Source organism: Chelonoidis abingdonii, chromosome 5, assembly GCF_003597395.2.
Source record: "Chelonoidis abingdonii isolate Lonesome George chromosome 5, CheloAbing_2.0, whole genome shotgun sequence".
In the NCBI taxonomy this organism is placed as follows: domain Eukaryota; kingdom Metazoa; phylum Chordata; order Testudines; family Testudinidae; genus Chelonoidis; species Chelonoidis abingdonii.
The window spans coordinates 120,559,253-120,578,525 of NC_133773.1; the positions used below are offsets into that span (position 1 = coordinate 120,559,253).

The 19,273-nt window shown below is 42.4% G+C and overlaps 1 protein-coding gene across 4 annotated transcripts in view; it reads right to left on the reverse strand.

Moving 5' to 3' along the window:
- C5H4orf50 (chromosome 5 C4orf50 homolog) overlaps positions 1 to 19,273 on the reverse strand; it is a 101,469-nt gene that overhangs the window by 20,215 nt on the left and 61,981 nt on the right. For 2 of the 4 annotated variants that reach the window (XM_032791973.2, XM_032791972.2), the window contains exons 17-18: positions 5,409 to 5,539; positions 2,172 to 2,225 (exon numbers count right to left, since the gene is read on the reverse strand). The exons of 1 other annotated variant lie outside the window; for it this stretch is intronic. In XM_032791973.2, the coding sequence (XP_032647864.2) occupies positions 2,172 to 2,225; positions 5,409 to 5,539 (185 nt within the window). The remainder of the gene's footprint in view (positions 1 to 2,171; positions 2,226 to 5,408; positions 5,540 to 19,273) is intronic. One more of the 4 variants, XM_075066602.1, reaches the window with a different exon arrangement.

Genomic DNA, 19,273 nt, shown 5'->3' on the forward strand with positions numbered 1-19,273 from the left:
TGACATCTTCATCATCTGGACCCATGGGAAGGAGAATGAAAAAATTCCACCACGATTTCAACAGCTTCCACTCCACCATCAGCCTCAGCCGGGCCGATCTACACGGAAGGTCCACTTCGTAGCACCCACGGTGCAAATAAGTGATGGTCAGAATTAACACCACCTATTAATCCGAAAACTTACCGCGGCTATGCCTACCTTCATGCCTCAGCTTCCATCCAGGCACACTACATGAATCCATTGTCTACAGCGCACAAGCACTGAGGTACAACCGTGCATCTGCTCTATACTTCCCCAAACTAAGACCAACCTACAAAATCCCCAACCAAGCATTCTCAAACTACAAACCCCCGCACGCAGGAAATACGGAAACGATCAGTCAGAGCCAGACGTGTACCCAGAAGCCTACTGCAAGACAACCCAAGAAAAGAAAACAACACAGGACTCCACTGGCCATGCCGCATACAGTCCCAAGCTAAACTACCCCTCCAAGCATCATCAGGGATCTCAACCCATCCCTGGACAATGGATTCCCACACTTTCAACAGGCCCTTGCGTGGCAGCCAGTCCTTCGCCACGAGACAACCTGCCAACCTGAAAACCTATTCTCACGCAGTAACTGCAGCACCGCACCATAGTAAGCTCTACTCAGAACACAATCCAGCAAAACAAACTCCATGCAACTCTGGCCCACATATCTTAAGCACCATCGACACCTTCCTACAACCAGAACGCTAACCGATCAGCCACACCATAGCCGGATTCATTCACGCGCATGTCCACGCAATGTAATGATACGCCATCATATGCCAGCAATCCCCTCTGCTAATGTACAGTTGGCCAGACTGGACAGTCTCTACAGAAAAGGATCAAATGGACACAAATGCAGATATAGGGAATAGGCAATTATACAAAAACCTATAGGAAGAACATTCAACCTCCCTGGCAGCACTATAGGACAAGACCTTAAGGTGGCATCACTGCAGCAAAAACTTCAGGGACAGACTTCAAGAGGAAACTGCTGAGCTTCAGTTCACTCCTGCAATTTGACACCATCAGCTCAAATTAAAACAAGACTGGTGAATGGCTTGCCAACTACAAAACCAGTTTCTCCTCCCTTGGTTTTCACACCTCAACTGCTAGAAGAGGGCCTCATCCTCCCTGATTGAACTAGCCTCATTATCTCTAGCTTGCTTGCATATATATATACCTGCCCCTGGAAATTTCCACTACATGATCTGACGAGGTGGGTATTCACCCACGAAAGCTCATGCTCCAAAACATCTGTTAGTCTATAAGGTGCCACAGGATTCTTTGCTGCTTTTACAGATCCAGACTAACACGGCTACCCCTCTGATACACAAATACACAGTAAACATATATTTATTTATACATTTCATACTGAGTCAAGGACGTCTGGAAAGAGAGACATGTATGAAAAGCATGGCTGAATGCTCCATGATATTACATGAAACAAATTATTTGAGTCACATGTTCAGTTGATCTCTGCTGCCTAGCATGATAGCGCTGGTCTCTGTATACTTTCAGTAATAACAGGAAATGATACTATGAAATTGCTGTCAATAGCTGACTTGGAATGAGATGGCGTTAAAACCCAATGATCGATGTTGAAATGACTAACCAGGAATCATGCTGGTGGAAGGAAGCTGACTTGGTCACACCTGTGGTTATGAAAAGCCACAAAGCATCTGATAGCATTTTTTCAAGAGGTGATAGGAGAGAAGCACAGAAACTCCAGGTGGAATTAATATGTGCTTGATGATGTGCATCATATATGATGTCCTGGGAACTGACCTTGAGGTGTCTTGCAACTCATAAGCAACCCAGTAGACCAGGTAAAACAAGCAACCATATCCTCAAAAGAATTTCAGGCAAATGATTTAAGAGATATATATGTAATACCAGGTACAATTATCTTGTTTCAAATTCCTGCTCTTCACTCTAATACAACATCCAGTGATTATTTCTATTAGTTACATTGCTGCAAAAGGATGATGCTATGAAGCACTATCTTCAAAAATTACACTGTAATCAAGGAAATAACATATTCCCCATCACTGCACTGTCTACAAAATTATGCAGCCCAATGGTTTCTCCAAATTAAATACTGATAACAAATAATATCTTTTCACAAAAAAACCTCCGCTTACCTTAGTGCAGGCTGAACTCATAACATATTTGTGAAATTCCCCATCTGTATATATCTGCAGTGTAATATAAAGTTCAGTTAAAGGTTAACGAGAAAATAAATAGCTTGTTTAAATTACCTAATGTAGGTTGTGGGGGCTATGTGGAAATTTACCTACTATAGCTGTGAATTTTTAGATGCTTATTCAATAGTGATTTACATTTTACTACATTTCAGTTAGGGTGACTTGATTAAGTGAGATTAGGAGGCACATACCCTTGTACTGGCTCTCTGCCAGTGATTTCACAGGAGATCTATGATGTTGGCAACATGGAGGGTGTTCACATGGGTAACTGCCATTGACACTAGTCTATGAAAGAGTAACTTGTGTGCCAAAAAACTCCAGCCTTTAAACATATCGGGCCAAATCCTAAAGTCTTTGCACCAATTTTACTCTGGGCCAGATTTTAATGGGAGTTAGGCACTTAACCTTCTTAAGCAATTTTGAAAATCTACTAGGTACCTATCTGCATTTTTAGGCACCCAAATACCTTTCCAAATCTGATCCTCAGTTCTAATTCAAGCAAATGCCAACTGAAACCACTGGCTAAGGGCTTGTTTATAATGCCCTGCAGTTCAGATTATGAGGCTGTGAATTGCAGCGCACACTAACACACTGTGCACTAACTGCCCTATGTGGTTGCTGCTGGTGCAAATTCAAAAGTTCCTAGCTCATGTTAACAGAGTCCTGTTTGAAAGAGGACTACATTAAGGAGAACTAGGTAAAAATATTATCTAGGTACCTTTTAGTTCACTCCAGCAGTGTCCACAAAGGTCAGTTAGAGCTCAACAATTTGCGGCACTCTGCAATTCACACCTCCATAGTCTGCACTGCAGCGCAGTGTAGAAGTATCCTAAGTAAAGACCACAAGCCATCTTCTGCCGCTCTTATGCGCCACAAGCAGTAATTGATTTCAGTGGGACTATTCAAGAGTAAGGGGCTATTCAACAAAAGACAGTGCTGAACAAGGGCTTCAGGGTCCGGAGCATTGTTTTGCACTTGCCACAGAGTTCCCGCAGGAGCACCACAGTGCAAAGACCTTACACAAAAAATCATCTTGGTTTTTTTTTCAAAAATTTCCAAAGTCTAGTACATACACAATAGTAAAGTGGGAAATGTAAATAGCATCCCAAAACTACTGCCCTAAAGTTATGACACATGTAAGGTACAATTTAAGGCAGTTTCAAGTAAAGGCCACATATATAAAAATATATACGTATGTCTGCCATAAGCCTGCAAACTATATACTTACTGTACTTTGGAGACTGCACCTGCTCCTAGTGAAATCAAGAGGAGTTTTACCATTATCTTTAATAAGACATGATCAAGTCCTTGGTCAAAGGGTTGCAGTCACATCCCTTTAAAAATTCTACAGTGAGCTCAGCCTATATATACATGAATTCAGGTGCATGCATGAATAAAAGAAATGTGTGATAACTTATTACTCTCACAGAGACTACAGTAAGAGAAATGGGAAGGCAGGGACAGCATCTTTTTCAAAACTGATTAAGCATATAATTGATGTAGGAGAATTATTAATATTATACCATTTTAACTACAGAAAATGGGAACAAAATATACCATGCAGCCACAGGTCTTAAATGCATTAATCATTGATACAACTGGGATGATATATATTACACAATCACAAATTGACACTGGAATAGGCTTTCCAAAAGTCACTTCAAAGGGGAGTTGTTCATAGCTTTTTAAAGAAAAAAGATACAAATTTATACCAATTAGAATAATTGAATAATAGTTAATTGAGTTTATCTTGCCAGGTTACAGTTGAACATTTTTTTTCAAATGATGGCAAATATAATTAAATTATATTCACCCCTTATTCTGGACATGTAACTCACATTAATATTACATGCTCTGACTGAGGTAGCATGTTATATTGCAGAGCATCATATGTTATTGACAACCAATGTCTTGTATATCCATGTATAACTATGGCAAATGAAATATTTTTCTTATTGCATAAGCATATTTTATATTTCTGATTAAAGCCATTTGCACCCTAGAATTATGACGGGGAAAACTCCTTGCTATCTTCTTTCTCCTGAAATGAGTTAGCGAGAGAGGCAAAATGTATCACAACAAGTGACAATTCAGCATCCAGAGAAAAACAAAGAACTGGAGCGTGGTGAATGAAGTACCCTGTCCCCCTAGAAGTACCTGCAGGTCTGGAGAAGCCTGCACTGTACTGCTGATCTGCTCTGCAGATATATAAAGGATTTCTATCTTCAGGGCTATAAATCTGGCACCTTGTACAAAAATTAAATTAACTTAAAAATAAAGTAAAATCAATTTCCCGCATTATTATGGGCCAGATTATGATACCTTTACTCATGTTGAGTAGTCCTTCACTTCTCAACTAGCCCTATTCAAAGGATGACCCAGTGGTTAGGGCACTAACCTAGGACTTAGAAGACTCAGGTTCAATTCCCTCATCTACTACAGATTTCCTATGTGATTAAAACAAGTCACTTAGTATACCTCAGTTACTCATCTCTAAAATGGGGATAATAGCACTGCCCCACCTCATAGGGGTGTTACGAGGGTAAATACATTAAAGATTGTGAGTAATGGGGGCTATAAAAATACCTACAATAGACAGATATTAAAATATTCAGCGAACCAATGTAAGTGTGGCAGAATCAGGCTCCATTAATGTATCTGCAAAGTGCAGACAATGAGCTTTTCACAAGCATTGCAGAAGATACAAAATGAAGAATTTGAAACCTAAACTTCTTCAATTAATAATGACCCCTCACTATTTCTAGGTTCATTAAATGGGAATGTTAAGTTTAGTTAGACAGTTGAAAAAGAAATACTCTTAAATGTCATTTTAAAATGTTATGATATTTAAGCAATATCAAGACTAATACAGGAGAGCATATTATTTCTACTTGTTTTTTTCTAAATTAAACTCAGTAGCTTTTGTGTCAATAATCTTTGAACAAGAGTGTAAGATATGCCTTTGTAATAAAAATGACTTTATGGATTTTATTGAGTGTTTACAGATCAATGTGCTGTACTAAGTAGCATCCAAATATTAACACTTTGAGTATCTGAAACAGAAAAAATTACGCATGTGGAAAAAAAAACTACTCGGGAATATTTAAGAAATGTTTCCTATTTATCATGCCATAAAGCATTTTATGTAGAGTTTTTCTTTGTATTTAAACATACCCTGTATCCTGTAATGAAAGTTCCATTGCTACATCCTAATTCATCTACTACAGGTCTCTCCCAGCCAATCATCATGCTGCTATTTCCCACTGCTTTAATAATATAGACCGAACCAACTGGAGCAGGAGGTCCTAGAGAGAAAACATAAAAGTAATGCAGCAAGAAGTTTCTGTCCAACAGCTTTTTAAACCACTGGCATAGCAGGGTCCTAGCAGTGGTAAGCTACCTTTTTCTCTCCAACAACAAGTAGAAAAAGGGTATTACATGCATGCCTTAAATAGTATAAATTCTCGAGGGAATATGGAAACTGACATTCTATGTCTGTCCCTCCTTTTATTCCAAAAATATCATATCCTTAACAACAAAGTTCAAATGGGCTTGCAGACCTGGACAAAATAAAAGGGAGGTGAACCAGTTGCTCTCAATGGGGCATTATAAATAAAATGGAACGGACCAAGTCTAAAATGTTGTTATGAACAAATGTTGTATGCAGTGTTGGTCCTAGGATATTAGACAGACAAGGTGGATGAGGTAATATCTGTTATTGGACCAACTTCTGTTGGTGACAGAAACAAGCTTTTAAGCTCACACAGAGCTCTTCTTCAGGTCTGGGAAACATACTCAATGTCACAGCTAACTAACAGATGAAACAGATTGTTTAGCATAAATAGTTAACATATTTCAAGGGACATTCAAGGTGCAGTGGCCAAGTAACAGCCCTCCAATTGTAGGGAGGAAAGGAATGGGGGGCGGGAAGGGCAGAGGCAGCTAGAGGCAACTGTTATGAACAAGTGCAATTTCATTGTCAGATAATGACAGACCCAGCACTTCCTGGCAACCACTCCAAGTCTGGAACTTCAGAAAGCTCTTGACACCACAGAGAATGGCCAATCTGGTTAAAATTGTTATAGGCCCAAATTGTGGGTTCCTCATAGACTAGTTAATGCCACTCTCCTCCCCTGTTAAACACTTTTCACAGTGCTGTTCCATTCCTGTATTGTCAACCTTATTGAAAAACATGCAGTTGAGTGGAACGGAGCAGATGGTACTTTGAGCCCATTCCTACTTTCCTGGTGCACAGAAAACACCCACTAATATTAAGCAGGAGCTGGTCCTTTGCTGCTTTTCACTTGGTTAGAGAAAGAAGGGGGTTAATCTTTACAGTCCCAGTTCAGCAAAGCATTTCAAGTAAATGCTTAACTTTAAGCAAGTGAGTAATTTCATTCCTAGTCAGAAAAGCTCTCAAGTTGCATTATAAACTTAAGCACATGCTTAAGAATTTTGATGAACTGGGATCTATGTTCTTATTATCAAAATTTGCTTAATTTTTTATAATTAATTATTATTAGTAGTATCACTATAAGTTCCCTTCTTATTTCTCTATCTGAGGCAATCAGAAAATCTTTGTTCCTCATCTTTGTTCCTAATTATATCCAGTAACTAGCTTTCCACATTGAAAGCTGCATAGTCTGTAATCATTTTGATCAAACTGTTGAGTCATGCATGCTCCATTTGATTACTTCAATGAAGAATAGTTAAAGGAGATTCCTATTTAACAGTCAAACAGTAGAAATATCAAGGAGAAAGCAAGATGAAATTGTAGAATATAAAGCAAACCGGATAATGCCTGAGAAAGAGAGCTGACAAACCCTCAGTGTATCAGTTGGAAAAAGTGGCACTTTTTATCAGAGGAGGCTGATCCTGCAACCATAATAATGAATGACAGAACTCCTCTGTGCTTACATAGGAGCAAAAGCAGGACTTAAAAATGTAGTTGCACTTAACCCTCAAAGGCCTAATTTAGGATAGATAAGAGAAAAGGGCAGATGAGATCATATGAAACACTAAAGCTAGAAGCCCATATTTGAACTCTGAGGAGCTGAAAGAGAGGGTACTCTGAGCCTGGCTTTACCTTTGACTCTGAAATTCACTTCCCCATTAGTGTGAAATTGAATCTGAGTCAATGACCCTCAGGGCTAGTTTTAAGGCCAATCTAATCGCTCAGGCCTAGATCCTTGGCGTCTGTTCTGGCTGCTTTGCCCTGAAGCAGCACAATGCAGCTGGAGAGCTCTCCAAAAGAGGTCGCTGAGGAGTCCCACGACACAGAGGAATGCTAAATGATATGAAGCAGCCTCTGGCAAATGGAGGTCAGCTGGCACAGAAAAGCAGGCCCATTCAGAACCATAGAGAGTAGTTCTTCTAACCCTCATTTATTGTTATCTTCCCCCTCACCCTTCATCTAGCATTGTCTATGATTTGTCTAGCAAAGAGCAAGGAACTTATCTTTTCACAAGGTTCACACCTCCCAAATACAGAAGAGTTTGGTTGTGAGCTGGAATTAACCCCAGGGCTGTACTTTATCCTTTTTAAATGTAAAAAGGGATGAGGGACAAAAAATAGGCCATTAAACTAGTGCCTGCAATTCTGAATGAAGACGATCTGGGGGCATCATTTTTGGTGCCTAGAAGCATGAATTGACCATAAATAGCAGGCACCAGATTCAGTGTTCTGGTTATGGCCATTTTGAAAATTTGGTTAAAGATGCCAACAATTAACAAGACCTACCTTTGTTGGCTGCTAGACAGAACCAGGCATATATTTTATGTGTACAAGTGGAATGCTGTTTATTTGTGAAAGCAAATTTAGTATAAGAAGTGCTTCAGGAAACACAAGAGTATTTGTCTAAAACGTATCGTGCCAATTTCCAGGCAAGAAATTTAAAAAACTGGCTATTTACTGTCCCCAGATACCTTTAGGATACGCCAGCTGAATACTTAAAGGATGCAACTGCCTGGGAAAGCATAAATCAAGCTTCAAGGAAATTATTTCTAAAACTGCAGCATCAGTTGCCTGAATGTTGTCACCATCAATCTACCCTAAGTATGACCTTGGTACTTCCATAGATGTTGGCCTATTGATTGAGTCAGCTCATTAGACTGGTTGCACTACCTGTGTATTGATGTCTTTATTACATTTTACCTTTCTCTGTTTTCATATTTTTGTGGTATAAATTAAACAGAGAGAGTCTGTACATTTGTGTGAATTATGACTCCAGGGCAATGACAACAGGATTCACATCCAGGACCAACCATGGGATCATGCTTATTATTGCATGTTCCATTTGCACAAACAATTGGAGTTTGTTCTCTTTTGTAATAAGTGAAGAATGGTCTGGATCCTCAGGTGCACCCAGTAAGTGCTGAGCACAGCTAAGAGAGAAAAATGCAATGGAGCCATTCACAATTCCCTGATCCTAGGGCAATTTTGGGTATGTCTACACAGCAGTTGATTTAATTAATTGTGGTGTAGATGTTTGGACTCGGGCTGGAGCTCAGACTCTAGGAGCCTGTGAGGGGGAAGGGTCCCAGAGCTCACGCTGCAGCCCAAGCCCAAAAGTCTATACCACAATTAAACAGCCTCTTAGCCTGTATCCCACAAACCCGAGTCAGCTCGCATGGGCCAGCTGCGAGTGTCTAACTGCAGTGTAGACATACCCTTTCTGCTGGCCCATACCCAACATAGTTAAGGAACCATTATATTGACAGCAATTGCTGAAGCACAGTGCATTGTATCCATATTCGCTTCTGTTCTTGGTATGTCCCCACTCAGAGCAGCTTTCCAGTCCTTTTGTGATGTTCTGGTGTAGAGGAGGCCAAAACAGGTGCCAAGATCGTGGCCCATAATATCTATGTTCACCAGAAGGGGGCCCCTGTGAAAAGATCATCTTGACCACTTGATTAATTAGTGCATATGAAGCTGAACGAGAGGTGAAAGTAAGGTGGGCCACCCTGGTACGGCACACTGGCAAGAGCCAGTCCACCGTACTGGGGTGACCTGGCTTCCTCAGGCAGCAATGTAAAGGGCCTGGGGATCCAGCAGCGGCTGGAGCCCCGGCCCTTTAAATTGCCACCAGAGCCCCGGTGCTGGAGCCCTGGGGTAGCATTTAGCGGGGCTCCGGGGTTATTTAAAGGGCAGGGGCTTCCGCTGCCTCTACTGCCCTGGGCCCTTTAAATAGCAGCTGGAGCCCCACTGCCACTACCCCAGGGCCCTGGGGGCTATTTAATGGGCCAGGGCAGTAAAAGCAGGGGGTCCTGGGCCCTTTAAATAGCCCCCAGAGCCCTGGAGTAGCACCAGGGCTCCAAGGGCTATTTAAAGGGCCCGGGGCTCCTGCTGCCTCTGTGGCCCCAGCCCTTTAAACCACTGCTGGAGCCCCCGGCTGCCACTGCTACCCCAGGGCTCCGGCAGATTCCAGCAGCTATTTAAAGGGCCCAGGGTGGTAGAGGCAGGAGATCTCAGACCCTTTAAATAGCCCCCAGAGCCCTGGGGTAGCAGCAGCAGCTGGGGGCTCCGGCAGCGGTTTAAAGGGCCAGGGCCATAGCAGCGACTGAGCCCTGGGCCCTTTAAACTGCAGCCAGAGCCTCCAGCTGCCGCTGCTACCCCAGCGAGAGAGGGGGAGGGCACTTACCGGTACAGGGCAGGCAAGGGTTGGCTCTGACCCCCCCATCCTCGCCCCTTCCGCCCGAGGCCACGCCCCTTCTGGGGGCAAGAACCAGCCCCAACCCAGCCCTGTATCGGTAAGTCCCTATTTCTACTTTCACCCCTGAGCTGAACACACAAGTAAATTAGTGTAATATAATTGGTTGTCTCTCTCTCTAGTTATAAATTCATCCTGCTTTCTATTAAGGCCTCTGTAGAAGTAGAAGTAGAAAAGAGGATCAGACTTTTGCATTTCTTGTGAGCTCCTGGTGTTTGTCTGCTCAGCTAACCTGTGTCTGTGTGATGGAAAGGACTTATCAATCCATCTAACTGCTCACCCTCACTCTCGTTCCTTTATTCTGTCACTCTCTTGTCATTGTACAGTCAAGTATAAAAAGTTACTGTACGATGGCAAAATTTAGGTCCAATAAAATACAACTGTAGGTTAAAATACATATTTAAAAAAAATAAAATCTTCCTGAACCCAGTTTTACAATTCATTGAGCTAATGGCCTTCCTCTGTTGTTGAACATCCCCAATCCTAAAATAAAGAAGACGGGAGAAAATATCACAATAAATCACTCACCCTCCCCTTTTCTCTGGGGGAAAAGGTCCTTCTGGAATCTCTCTTAGTCATTCCCATCAGCAAAATCTCCCAGACTGCATATTTAAAGCTAAATTTACAAAGGCCATGGCCAGATTTACTAAGGTAGGGAAGGGATTTATTATTCTGTTCCAAAGTCTGTCTGGAAGGACCTGTTTGCTTTTTAAAACCCTGGAAGTTGGTACATAACAAATAATAATGATTTACACTTATATGGCGCTTCTTTATCCAGGTATCTCAAAGCTTTTTGCAAACTCTAAGCCTCAAAGCACTTCTCTAGGACTAAAAGATTGCATATCATTTTGCAGTTCTGTACTATGGCACAGAGATGTAAGTGCCTTACTCAAGATTCTACACCAAGTAAAGAAGAGCCAATAGAAGAATGGAAGAATTTTGATTCCCAGTCCAATGCTACACCAAACCTCTCTCCTGAGATTTAAGTGGGTTTTCTTCCCCTTTCCAGAGGCATACTGGCTATTCCTTATTTCATACTATTGTTTTCTTTAGTCCTGATAAGTGTTGTTGCCTTCGCTGGCTAACACGGTATTATCACTTGACCTCACTGAAATCAGCTATCAGTTAAGCAATGCATGGCAGTTCAATGAAGCAAGGTCAGTGTATTCCCTCTCTTATCTTGCACCTTTCAAGACAGCATCTAGAATACTATGGATGGTGCAGCTATGATGCGGAGTTCAGCTGGAAGAGTGAAAACATAGTATCTCTGCATACTGTTTACATCATCTGTGCCATAAATATCAAAATTAAGTCTATGTTTAAATCAACCCCTCTAAGCTCCCCACATGCTGCAATCAAGCCCTTGCACATACAGATGACCATGATATTCTTAAGAGCACCGTGTGGTTTAAAATGTAGATTTCAAAATCAGTTACTGGTGCTGCTTTTAGGATCTTCCCCATGCCTTGCAATGGGGCAGCAGATCTAGAAGTTTCTTTCCATCCCTAACATGTGTGAATCCTGAATTGTCAGCAAAAGACACTACATAGTAAAGACCTACGGACTTTTTTCTCTCAAATCTTGTTTCAGCTCCATCACTCTTGATTATTTGTGAGGGCCAAGTTATTCCCAATGCCTCTGTGAACCTGCTACTCCTGAGGGAATTCTGTGCCACTGCACATGCACAGAATTTGTCCCCCACAGATTTATTTGCTGCCCTGCAGAAAAGTGATTGACAAGGAAGCAAAGGGAAGCCACAAGAGCGGTCATGCAACCCTCCCCAGCAGTATGTTTCAAGGGCCCAGGACAGCTGGCAGAGAGGCAAATCATTGTGGGGCAGGAAGAGGGACCGGGGAAGACCTGGCTGGTGGCTCCTACCCTGCGCTGGGGTCAGCATCTGGTCCCAGCTGGGCTGGGGAGGATGGGACTTCCTCTTGCCTTGCACAGCATCTGGGACTGGGTCAGACCCACCCCCAGATTTCTCCCCAGTTTAAGGAAGATCTGCAAACTCTCCGCAGCTGTAGGGGGAGGGATCCCTATACAGGGAGATGCTCCTCCATTCATCCAACCCCTGTGCATCCAAGACCCCGTTACTCAGCTCTCCTGCCATGCCTCACCCCCCCCGAACTCAGAACCCCTCGATGGGCCCCACTCCCCCTGCACCTGGATCACTGAGACAAGCCACCTGCACATGGATCTCCACTCCACCAAGCCCCAACCAGCTGCATCTGGACCCCTCAATGAGCCCCCCACACTCATACCCCCTTGCCAAGCTCTATCCTACGCCCACCTAGAGCCCCCTATCACTGAGCCCCATCCACCTTCACCTGGACACCCCTACAGAGTCTCATTACAGTTGCACCCAGAACCCCCCAACAAGCCATTCTGCATCCAGAACCCCCCATACCTGCATCCCCCACTGAGACACCCACACCCAGATTGCCCCACACAGAACCCTCTCAACCCATACCTGGATCCTACCACACTAAGCCCCTCCACACTTAGATCCTTCCGTGTTGACCCTGCCTGGCCACACCTGATGCACCTGGCACAGAGAGGCAGGGCCAAGGGGTATGTCTGGGGCAGGCCCAGTCCTCGCGCTGTGTCAGAGTTGGGTGCAGCCTAACCACTGAGTCCACGTCCCGGGAGGAGCTGTACAATGATCTCCCACCTCTGTGCAGCCAGTGGCCCGTGCTCTCCAGTGCCATGCTGGACCTTCCACATTTATTTGACAATACAATATGTAGAGTTTTGCAGAATATTGTGTGCAGAATCTTTTTGTTTGTTTTTTTGTTTGTTTTTGTGCAGAATACCCTCAGGAGTAACCAGCAGATGCAGGCAAGGGAGGCAACGAATATAGGAACATCACTTCTGCAGTGTCATTACCAACTTCCCCTGCAAAAGCCTCTCTGCAGGATTTAGGTTCAGTTATATGGAAAACTGGAAGGTGGCATCCTAACTGACCGGGAATTCTCATCTAAATAATAAATACTGTCTGGACTGTGGAAACTCTCTGACAGATGTTCCAGAAGCAGTCACTGAGGAAGGAACCCACTGGAGCACAAGCTCAACAGAGAGTGTGTTTCTAGTGTGTTGTCCTATGGGCAGGGTAGGTGGCAGCACTGGCACACAGTGTGAGTGTTCCCAACCTCTGGCAGATCAAGAAAGATTCAAGTCCTTTCCCTTTTGCTGTCTGTGTAGTGTAAACCCAACCTTCATGCCCGTAAAACAAGATGAATGACACTGTGCGTGCAATTTTGAAGACCTCTTTCCTCTGCACAGGAATAACCCATAGAAGAAGTGATAACAGTACAAGGCAGTGAGTTCTCTAGTCCTTTGTGCTACTGGAGAAACTGGTTCTTTCAAAGTAATGGTGAGGAAGTAGAAGAAATTTAATAATGATGCTACTTCCTTATCTAACCCATTAAGAACTTATATTGTAAGGTGATGGGTGCTATAGAAAATCCTTAGACAGATCAAACTGTCATACACCATTGCAAACAGCAAAAGCCTGTCTGGATGAAATCTCCAAAGAGCATACAAATAGACCCAAGCACTCTTGGAAAGGAAAGAAAATTAGGAGATTTACAATAATCTTATTTAAACACGAAGTGCCATCCCATCTGCAACAGGGATCAAATGAGAGTTTACTATGAATTGAATAATCAAATATTAATTCCGCTTGCTTTCTGTTGCAGTTAAAGCTACTTTTAGAGAAATAAATAAAAAAGAACTCCATAGCTGTCCAAAAGTAATATGCTGGTAATGAACATCAGCTATTTCTTTCTTTCTTTCTTAAATGAGAAGAGTTATCTTGCTGAATTTTAATAAAATATTCCAGATTATTAAAAAAAATGCGTGTTCTTTACATGGGTTTTTCATTATACATCTATATGGCTAGGAAATCAAACACACTGAATGAGAATCCCCTGCCTAGACAACATCTGTTCCTTTCCTTTGACCATCTTTTTTCAAAGCGTTCTTCCATAGCTAGGGCCAATTGAGTCCTTGCATATATGCCTCCCATTGCTATGTCCATACTGCATAAGCTCTTCTATTTACCTAAAGAATAGGTTTTTTAGATCATGAATTTTAGAATCTGATGATTCTGGGACAGAAAGTTTTTTGGGGGGGCGGGGGGGAGGAAGAATCTAAACAGTGAGGTGCAAAAAAAAATCTCGGGAGAATATAGAGAGGCTACAAACAAACATTTAAAAAACGTCTTTATTCTAACATTTGTTCAATATGTGCTTTTTAAAATATGCAAATAATCTATCTATAAGGGAAGCCAAAACAGAATATTTTTGGTCATTAAAAAGGCCACATTGGTCCTTATCCAAAACCAAACAGATAGCATTATCCCAAAACACTAACCAAGGGAATAGGGGCTATAATATAGACTACACTACATTAATATCTGAAATAACTGTCATTTGATGTCTGAGGGTAAAATATCTGAAATAACTGTCATTTGATGTCTCAGGGTAAAATTTTCTCACCAGTGAAAATGACAGTACAAGACCAGTACAAGACCAGCTCAGGCATGTTTCTCCAAAGCATCTGCAACTACAATTCATGTCATAAATACAACTACCACAATACAAGTCAGAGCCTCACTGCAAAACACACATTCCCTGGATCAGCAGGGGATTCACTAGAAAATTAACAATGTTACAGTTTGAAGAGCACTTACAATCCATTATCGATAGGGTGGATGGAATGGAACCCTGGATCACTAACTCTTTGCCTCACCAGCTCCCCACATTTACACATTCTTCCTCCTAATCACCCTGCCTTCTGGGACTCCCTTATCTTCCTCCACCAAGCACCTCCAGACTCTGAGTTGGATCATTCCTCTCAGTTTGTCTCCCTTTATCGAGTTGAAAAACGTCTCTGGATTTCTCACTTCTGTGCTGGGCCTGCCAGGCCTAAACCTCTAGAATCTGTCTCTATAATGTATTCTCAATTATGTTCCCTACCACTGGAATTCCTAGCTAGATTTTCCTCATTCGTCACAGATTTCTTATGTGCAATCTAGACTGTGGTGGGTTGCACTGACCTCTGAGAGTGCCCCCCAGGATCTGGGCCTGGTGCTGCCTTTCTCTTCAGCTCACAGCACCCCATACAGTGGTCAGCCTATCTCCAAGGATCTTCTGTGGCTCAGCCCTCTGGCTGGATCACACAGTTCAACCCCCTTCCAGGGCACAATTAACTCAAACAGAATAAGTTCCTGGCCCTTCAAAGAATTCATTCAGCAGAGTTCCTTCTGCACTCCTGCAGCCACTGTGGCCAGCAATAGGCCCTAACCTGGCCCTTTGGCTGTGACCTTGCTAGGAGCAGACAGCTCCTTTTATTTTGGCCTGCAGGGCTTTGATTGACTATTGCTGAGCCCCAGCCCTTCTAGTTGTGGAGGACCAGATGTCAGTGGTTCCCAAAACGGCTCCTCCCAAGATGCTTCTCTAGGCAAGGCTAAAACTCTAATAATACTTGCTGCTCTTTTCCTCTCAGAAAGCTGTTTCCTGGGGCAGGGTACAGAAAAGCAGTGGGTCATGAAGGCCTGGTATGCCCCACCACATAGATTATAACATTGTTCTTTGTAGGTGTCACCCAAACAGTCTTATGTGGGACTCAGGTCAGAACCCCATCCAAGCAGCAGCCCAAGGAGCACTGAGAAAGTGATTCTCACAGCTTCTGAACAGGGTGTGGGATACATTTTGTTCCATTGCACTTTGGGGAAATGGAAGATAAGCTCTGCGAGGAGCCATATTTCCATTTTCACTGCAATGGAAACCTACTGATTGCAAACAGGATGGGATCTGTGGACTTTCCGGCTGGATGCCTGGGACATTGTTCTATCTGGCAAGAGTCCTCAATGGAGGTAGGTAAGTAGCAGATAAAAAATGGGTTTTTAGGAAGGTTTTGGGCTAAAGGCTCACTCCTCCATTCCCTCAGCTCCAGGATTTGTGGATTCAGTGGATTATTTATTCTTATTATTCATTTTATGTTGGGCACTCAACTCAAGTACACAGCATAAACATTTAGAACTTGATGCTACACAGAGGATGCAGATATTGCACATATAAATGCAAAGTAAAATGTATGGCACAGGGCAACCAATTCCATTAATGATAGCACCACCAAGTCAGCCCTGTCTGTTCACAGGAGCACTTAGCCCTTTATCATGAGCAGGACTGCAGTTAAGCCCTTGTCTGGCTATAGCGAAAGAAAAACAGAAGACACTGATATGGATTTAATCAGGCTGCAACTTTAATATTAGAGGTCTGGGACTACCTTTCAGATAAAAGTGTACAGTGCAGGCAACTCCATGTTCATTCAAATAACTACCTACAGCTTCTACCAGCCCCGTTTTATTTTCCATCCAGGTCCACCAGCCAACTCATGGCTTGGACCTTACCATCCACCCCCTCTCCCATCATAGGAGGGTTAAGGTGGGCTAAAAGAAAGAGGAGTTGGCTCCCTGCTGTACTACTCATAGATGCCCCACCTTCCCCCTCCCACACACACACACACTCATTTCATTCTTTTAACAAGCACCTCCTTTACCAGGCTATTTATCTGGTCACTGGCTGCTTGCCAATGTACCACCTGCACTGGACATCTGCCCTGCACGTACAAAGTAAGTTGTGACATACAGCCTAACCATCCATTTTTCCTCATCATAATAGGTCCTCCCTGACACTCGCTGTGAAGAAGGTGAAAAAACCTCACTCCACAAAGCCGATATGGTGGTGAGGGAAAAATTCCTTCCCAGTCACCTTACAACCGACCAACTAGTTCAATGCCCACAACAAATCCTAACCCAACCTGATATTTGCACCTCGGGATGAGGGAGGGTGGGTGCTGCCTTGCCTGCTGCATGGAGAAAGGACTTCCAGGGCCAGGGCTTGCACCTTTTAAAGCCTTCCTGTTCTCACATTCCCAGGGCGCAAGTCAGCACCGCAAAGCTGAGCATCATCCACCTTTTTGTAGCAGTTTCTGATCTTTCTCCCCCTTCCCCCGCCACTAAGCACTGCTCCATTCACATGGCCAGCCAGCCACCTCCCCCCCCCACGGTGCGGTCAATCCCCTTAGACATGCCAATTCTCTCTCCAAGCCTTTTTTAACCTGCCTTCTTGAAAGGAAGTAGGTATACAGAGGGCTTAAGATTTACTATACTTAGCATATAACCTCATGTGAATTCATTTGTGACCTCCACTTGCACTTATGCTGGAGTAAAACTACCTTGCACAAGATCTTAGTAGTAAGTGACAACTGTTTGAGAAAGATAGAAGCTGAACAAAACTCCAGATACAAGAAGCAGCTGTACTAAATTTTCCTATTTTATGCTGAATCAGCACATTTGGAAGCAGTACTTGCTCTCACTGATCAGTGCCAGTGGGGTTGTCTTCTGACACACCAATTTAGCAGCAGCAGCAGCAGCAAAGCTATTTTAATTAAGAGCAATTCCACGGGTAAGTTTCCAAGTGATCTGAGGCTGATCAGCCACTCTTCCTTATGGCAAATTATTAAAAAACAACCAGAATACAATCATATTTACTTAGAGCTATAAAGTATTCATCTCCAATACCTGCATTTCAGATGTACATGATTAAACAGAAATCAAACTGAGCTATTCTTAATGCCCAGAGAAACCAGACATCTGAACAAAACTGGGAAAGAGAAAACAACTCATAACACTTGGTGAAAAGAAAGAGGCCAAAATGATCAAAACCATACAGGACTGAATGCTAGACAGAAATGACTCACTGTCTATTTTTTTTTTTTTTTAACAGACGAAAGCTGCAGTTTCCTTGGCTGGTCTCCGTCTGGTCATGCTGCAGCGTCATTTTTGCAGCAGTGTAATACATGATGTTTCCAATTCAAAGTGTTTTTTAGACATAGGCCACTTGTCGATCTATGTTTATTTGATTTGTATAGCGTGCCCTTTTGCTTCAAGGTACTAGCACCTCCAAATATATCTTGTGAAGGGAAAATAGGATTCAGTATGTATATTTTATATAAATATGCATGGAATTATGGAATGGGATCTCCTTGACTGAAAAGTGAAAGCTGTTTTCTCAGACTCAATAGAAAAATTTCTAAGTGATCCAATGCAATCTAATATTTTGCATTGCAACAAAGCACAATTTTCTGTGTAACAGCTTTGCAAATTATCTCTCACAAGACTTCCCATCTTTGATGTCCATAACAGAATTGTAGAGTCAAATAAAAAACAACAAAGGCAGAGAGAGAATTTAGGAGATATATGTCATGTATTTAGGAGATAAAACACGTATTTTCAACTAGGATTTGAAAGGAGATGAAAAATCTGAACAGTGGAAGGATACAGGATAGCTGCTTCAGATAACAAGAGCTTCAGGGGAGAAGGTTCTCATACCAACAGACACAAGCTTATGTGGCCAGCACTTGAGAAATAAGAGAGAGAGGTGGGAAGGAATTAAAAGAGACAGAAGGCATGTAGGATGGCCAGGCATGAGTCTATGAAGGATTTTAAAATCAAAGAGGGCATTTTAGAACTGACATGAATGAGGCTTCAGGTGAAGTTGTCTGAGGTGATTCTTAATGTAATAATGCTTCTTTGCATGTCTGAGAAGGGCAAAGAGGGGTGTTTTGCATCTGTTAGAAAGCCAGTCCCACCAAAGGCCATAGAAAAGGGGATTCATGTACTAAACAAATCTAAATGTCATAGTATTTACATTATTTATGTTTTTATTTTTCATATGCATCCTTCTGCTGGTTATTTAATTAATATCTGTATATAATGTTGGGGTCAGAAAGAAATTTCCCCAGTGTGCAGATTATTCCACTGTAGAGTTTCTTGAACCATTCTGTGAAGCATCTGGCAGTAGCTACTGCAGTGACATGATATTAGGCTAGATGAGCCATGGTCTGAGCCAGTATGGTAATTCCTATGTTCTTATAGTGGACACATGGAAAGCATGACATGGATATCTTTCCCCCCAATCCTGAAGAAAATCTCTGTTTTAAGAAGTGGTCCCCAGTATGAAAACCATTAATCTAACAGACTATTCTTTTATTCTAATCAATTTTATGTTTTTAAAAATATTTCTATTCCCGTAAAATGTCTCATATTTTACAGAAGCAATGACCCAAAACAGAGCAAAAACTAACTTGCATCCAATGTCTTTTCCTGCCACCCACCTGAGACAACTAAATGTAAATCTGCACCTGGAGGAAAAGAGTCTTCTGTTCCAAAAATTAAGAAATCTGCTTGGAGAATCTGAGCAACTCATAAGTGAGAGACAAACAAAGTGCAACATCTGTGTTAAATGTAATAATGCACACCCTA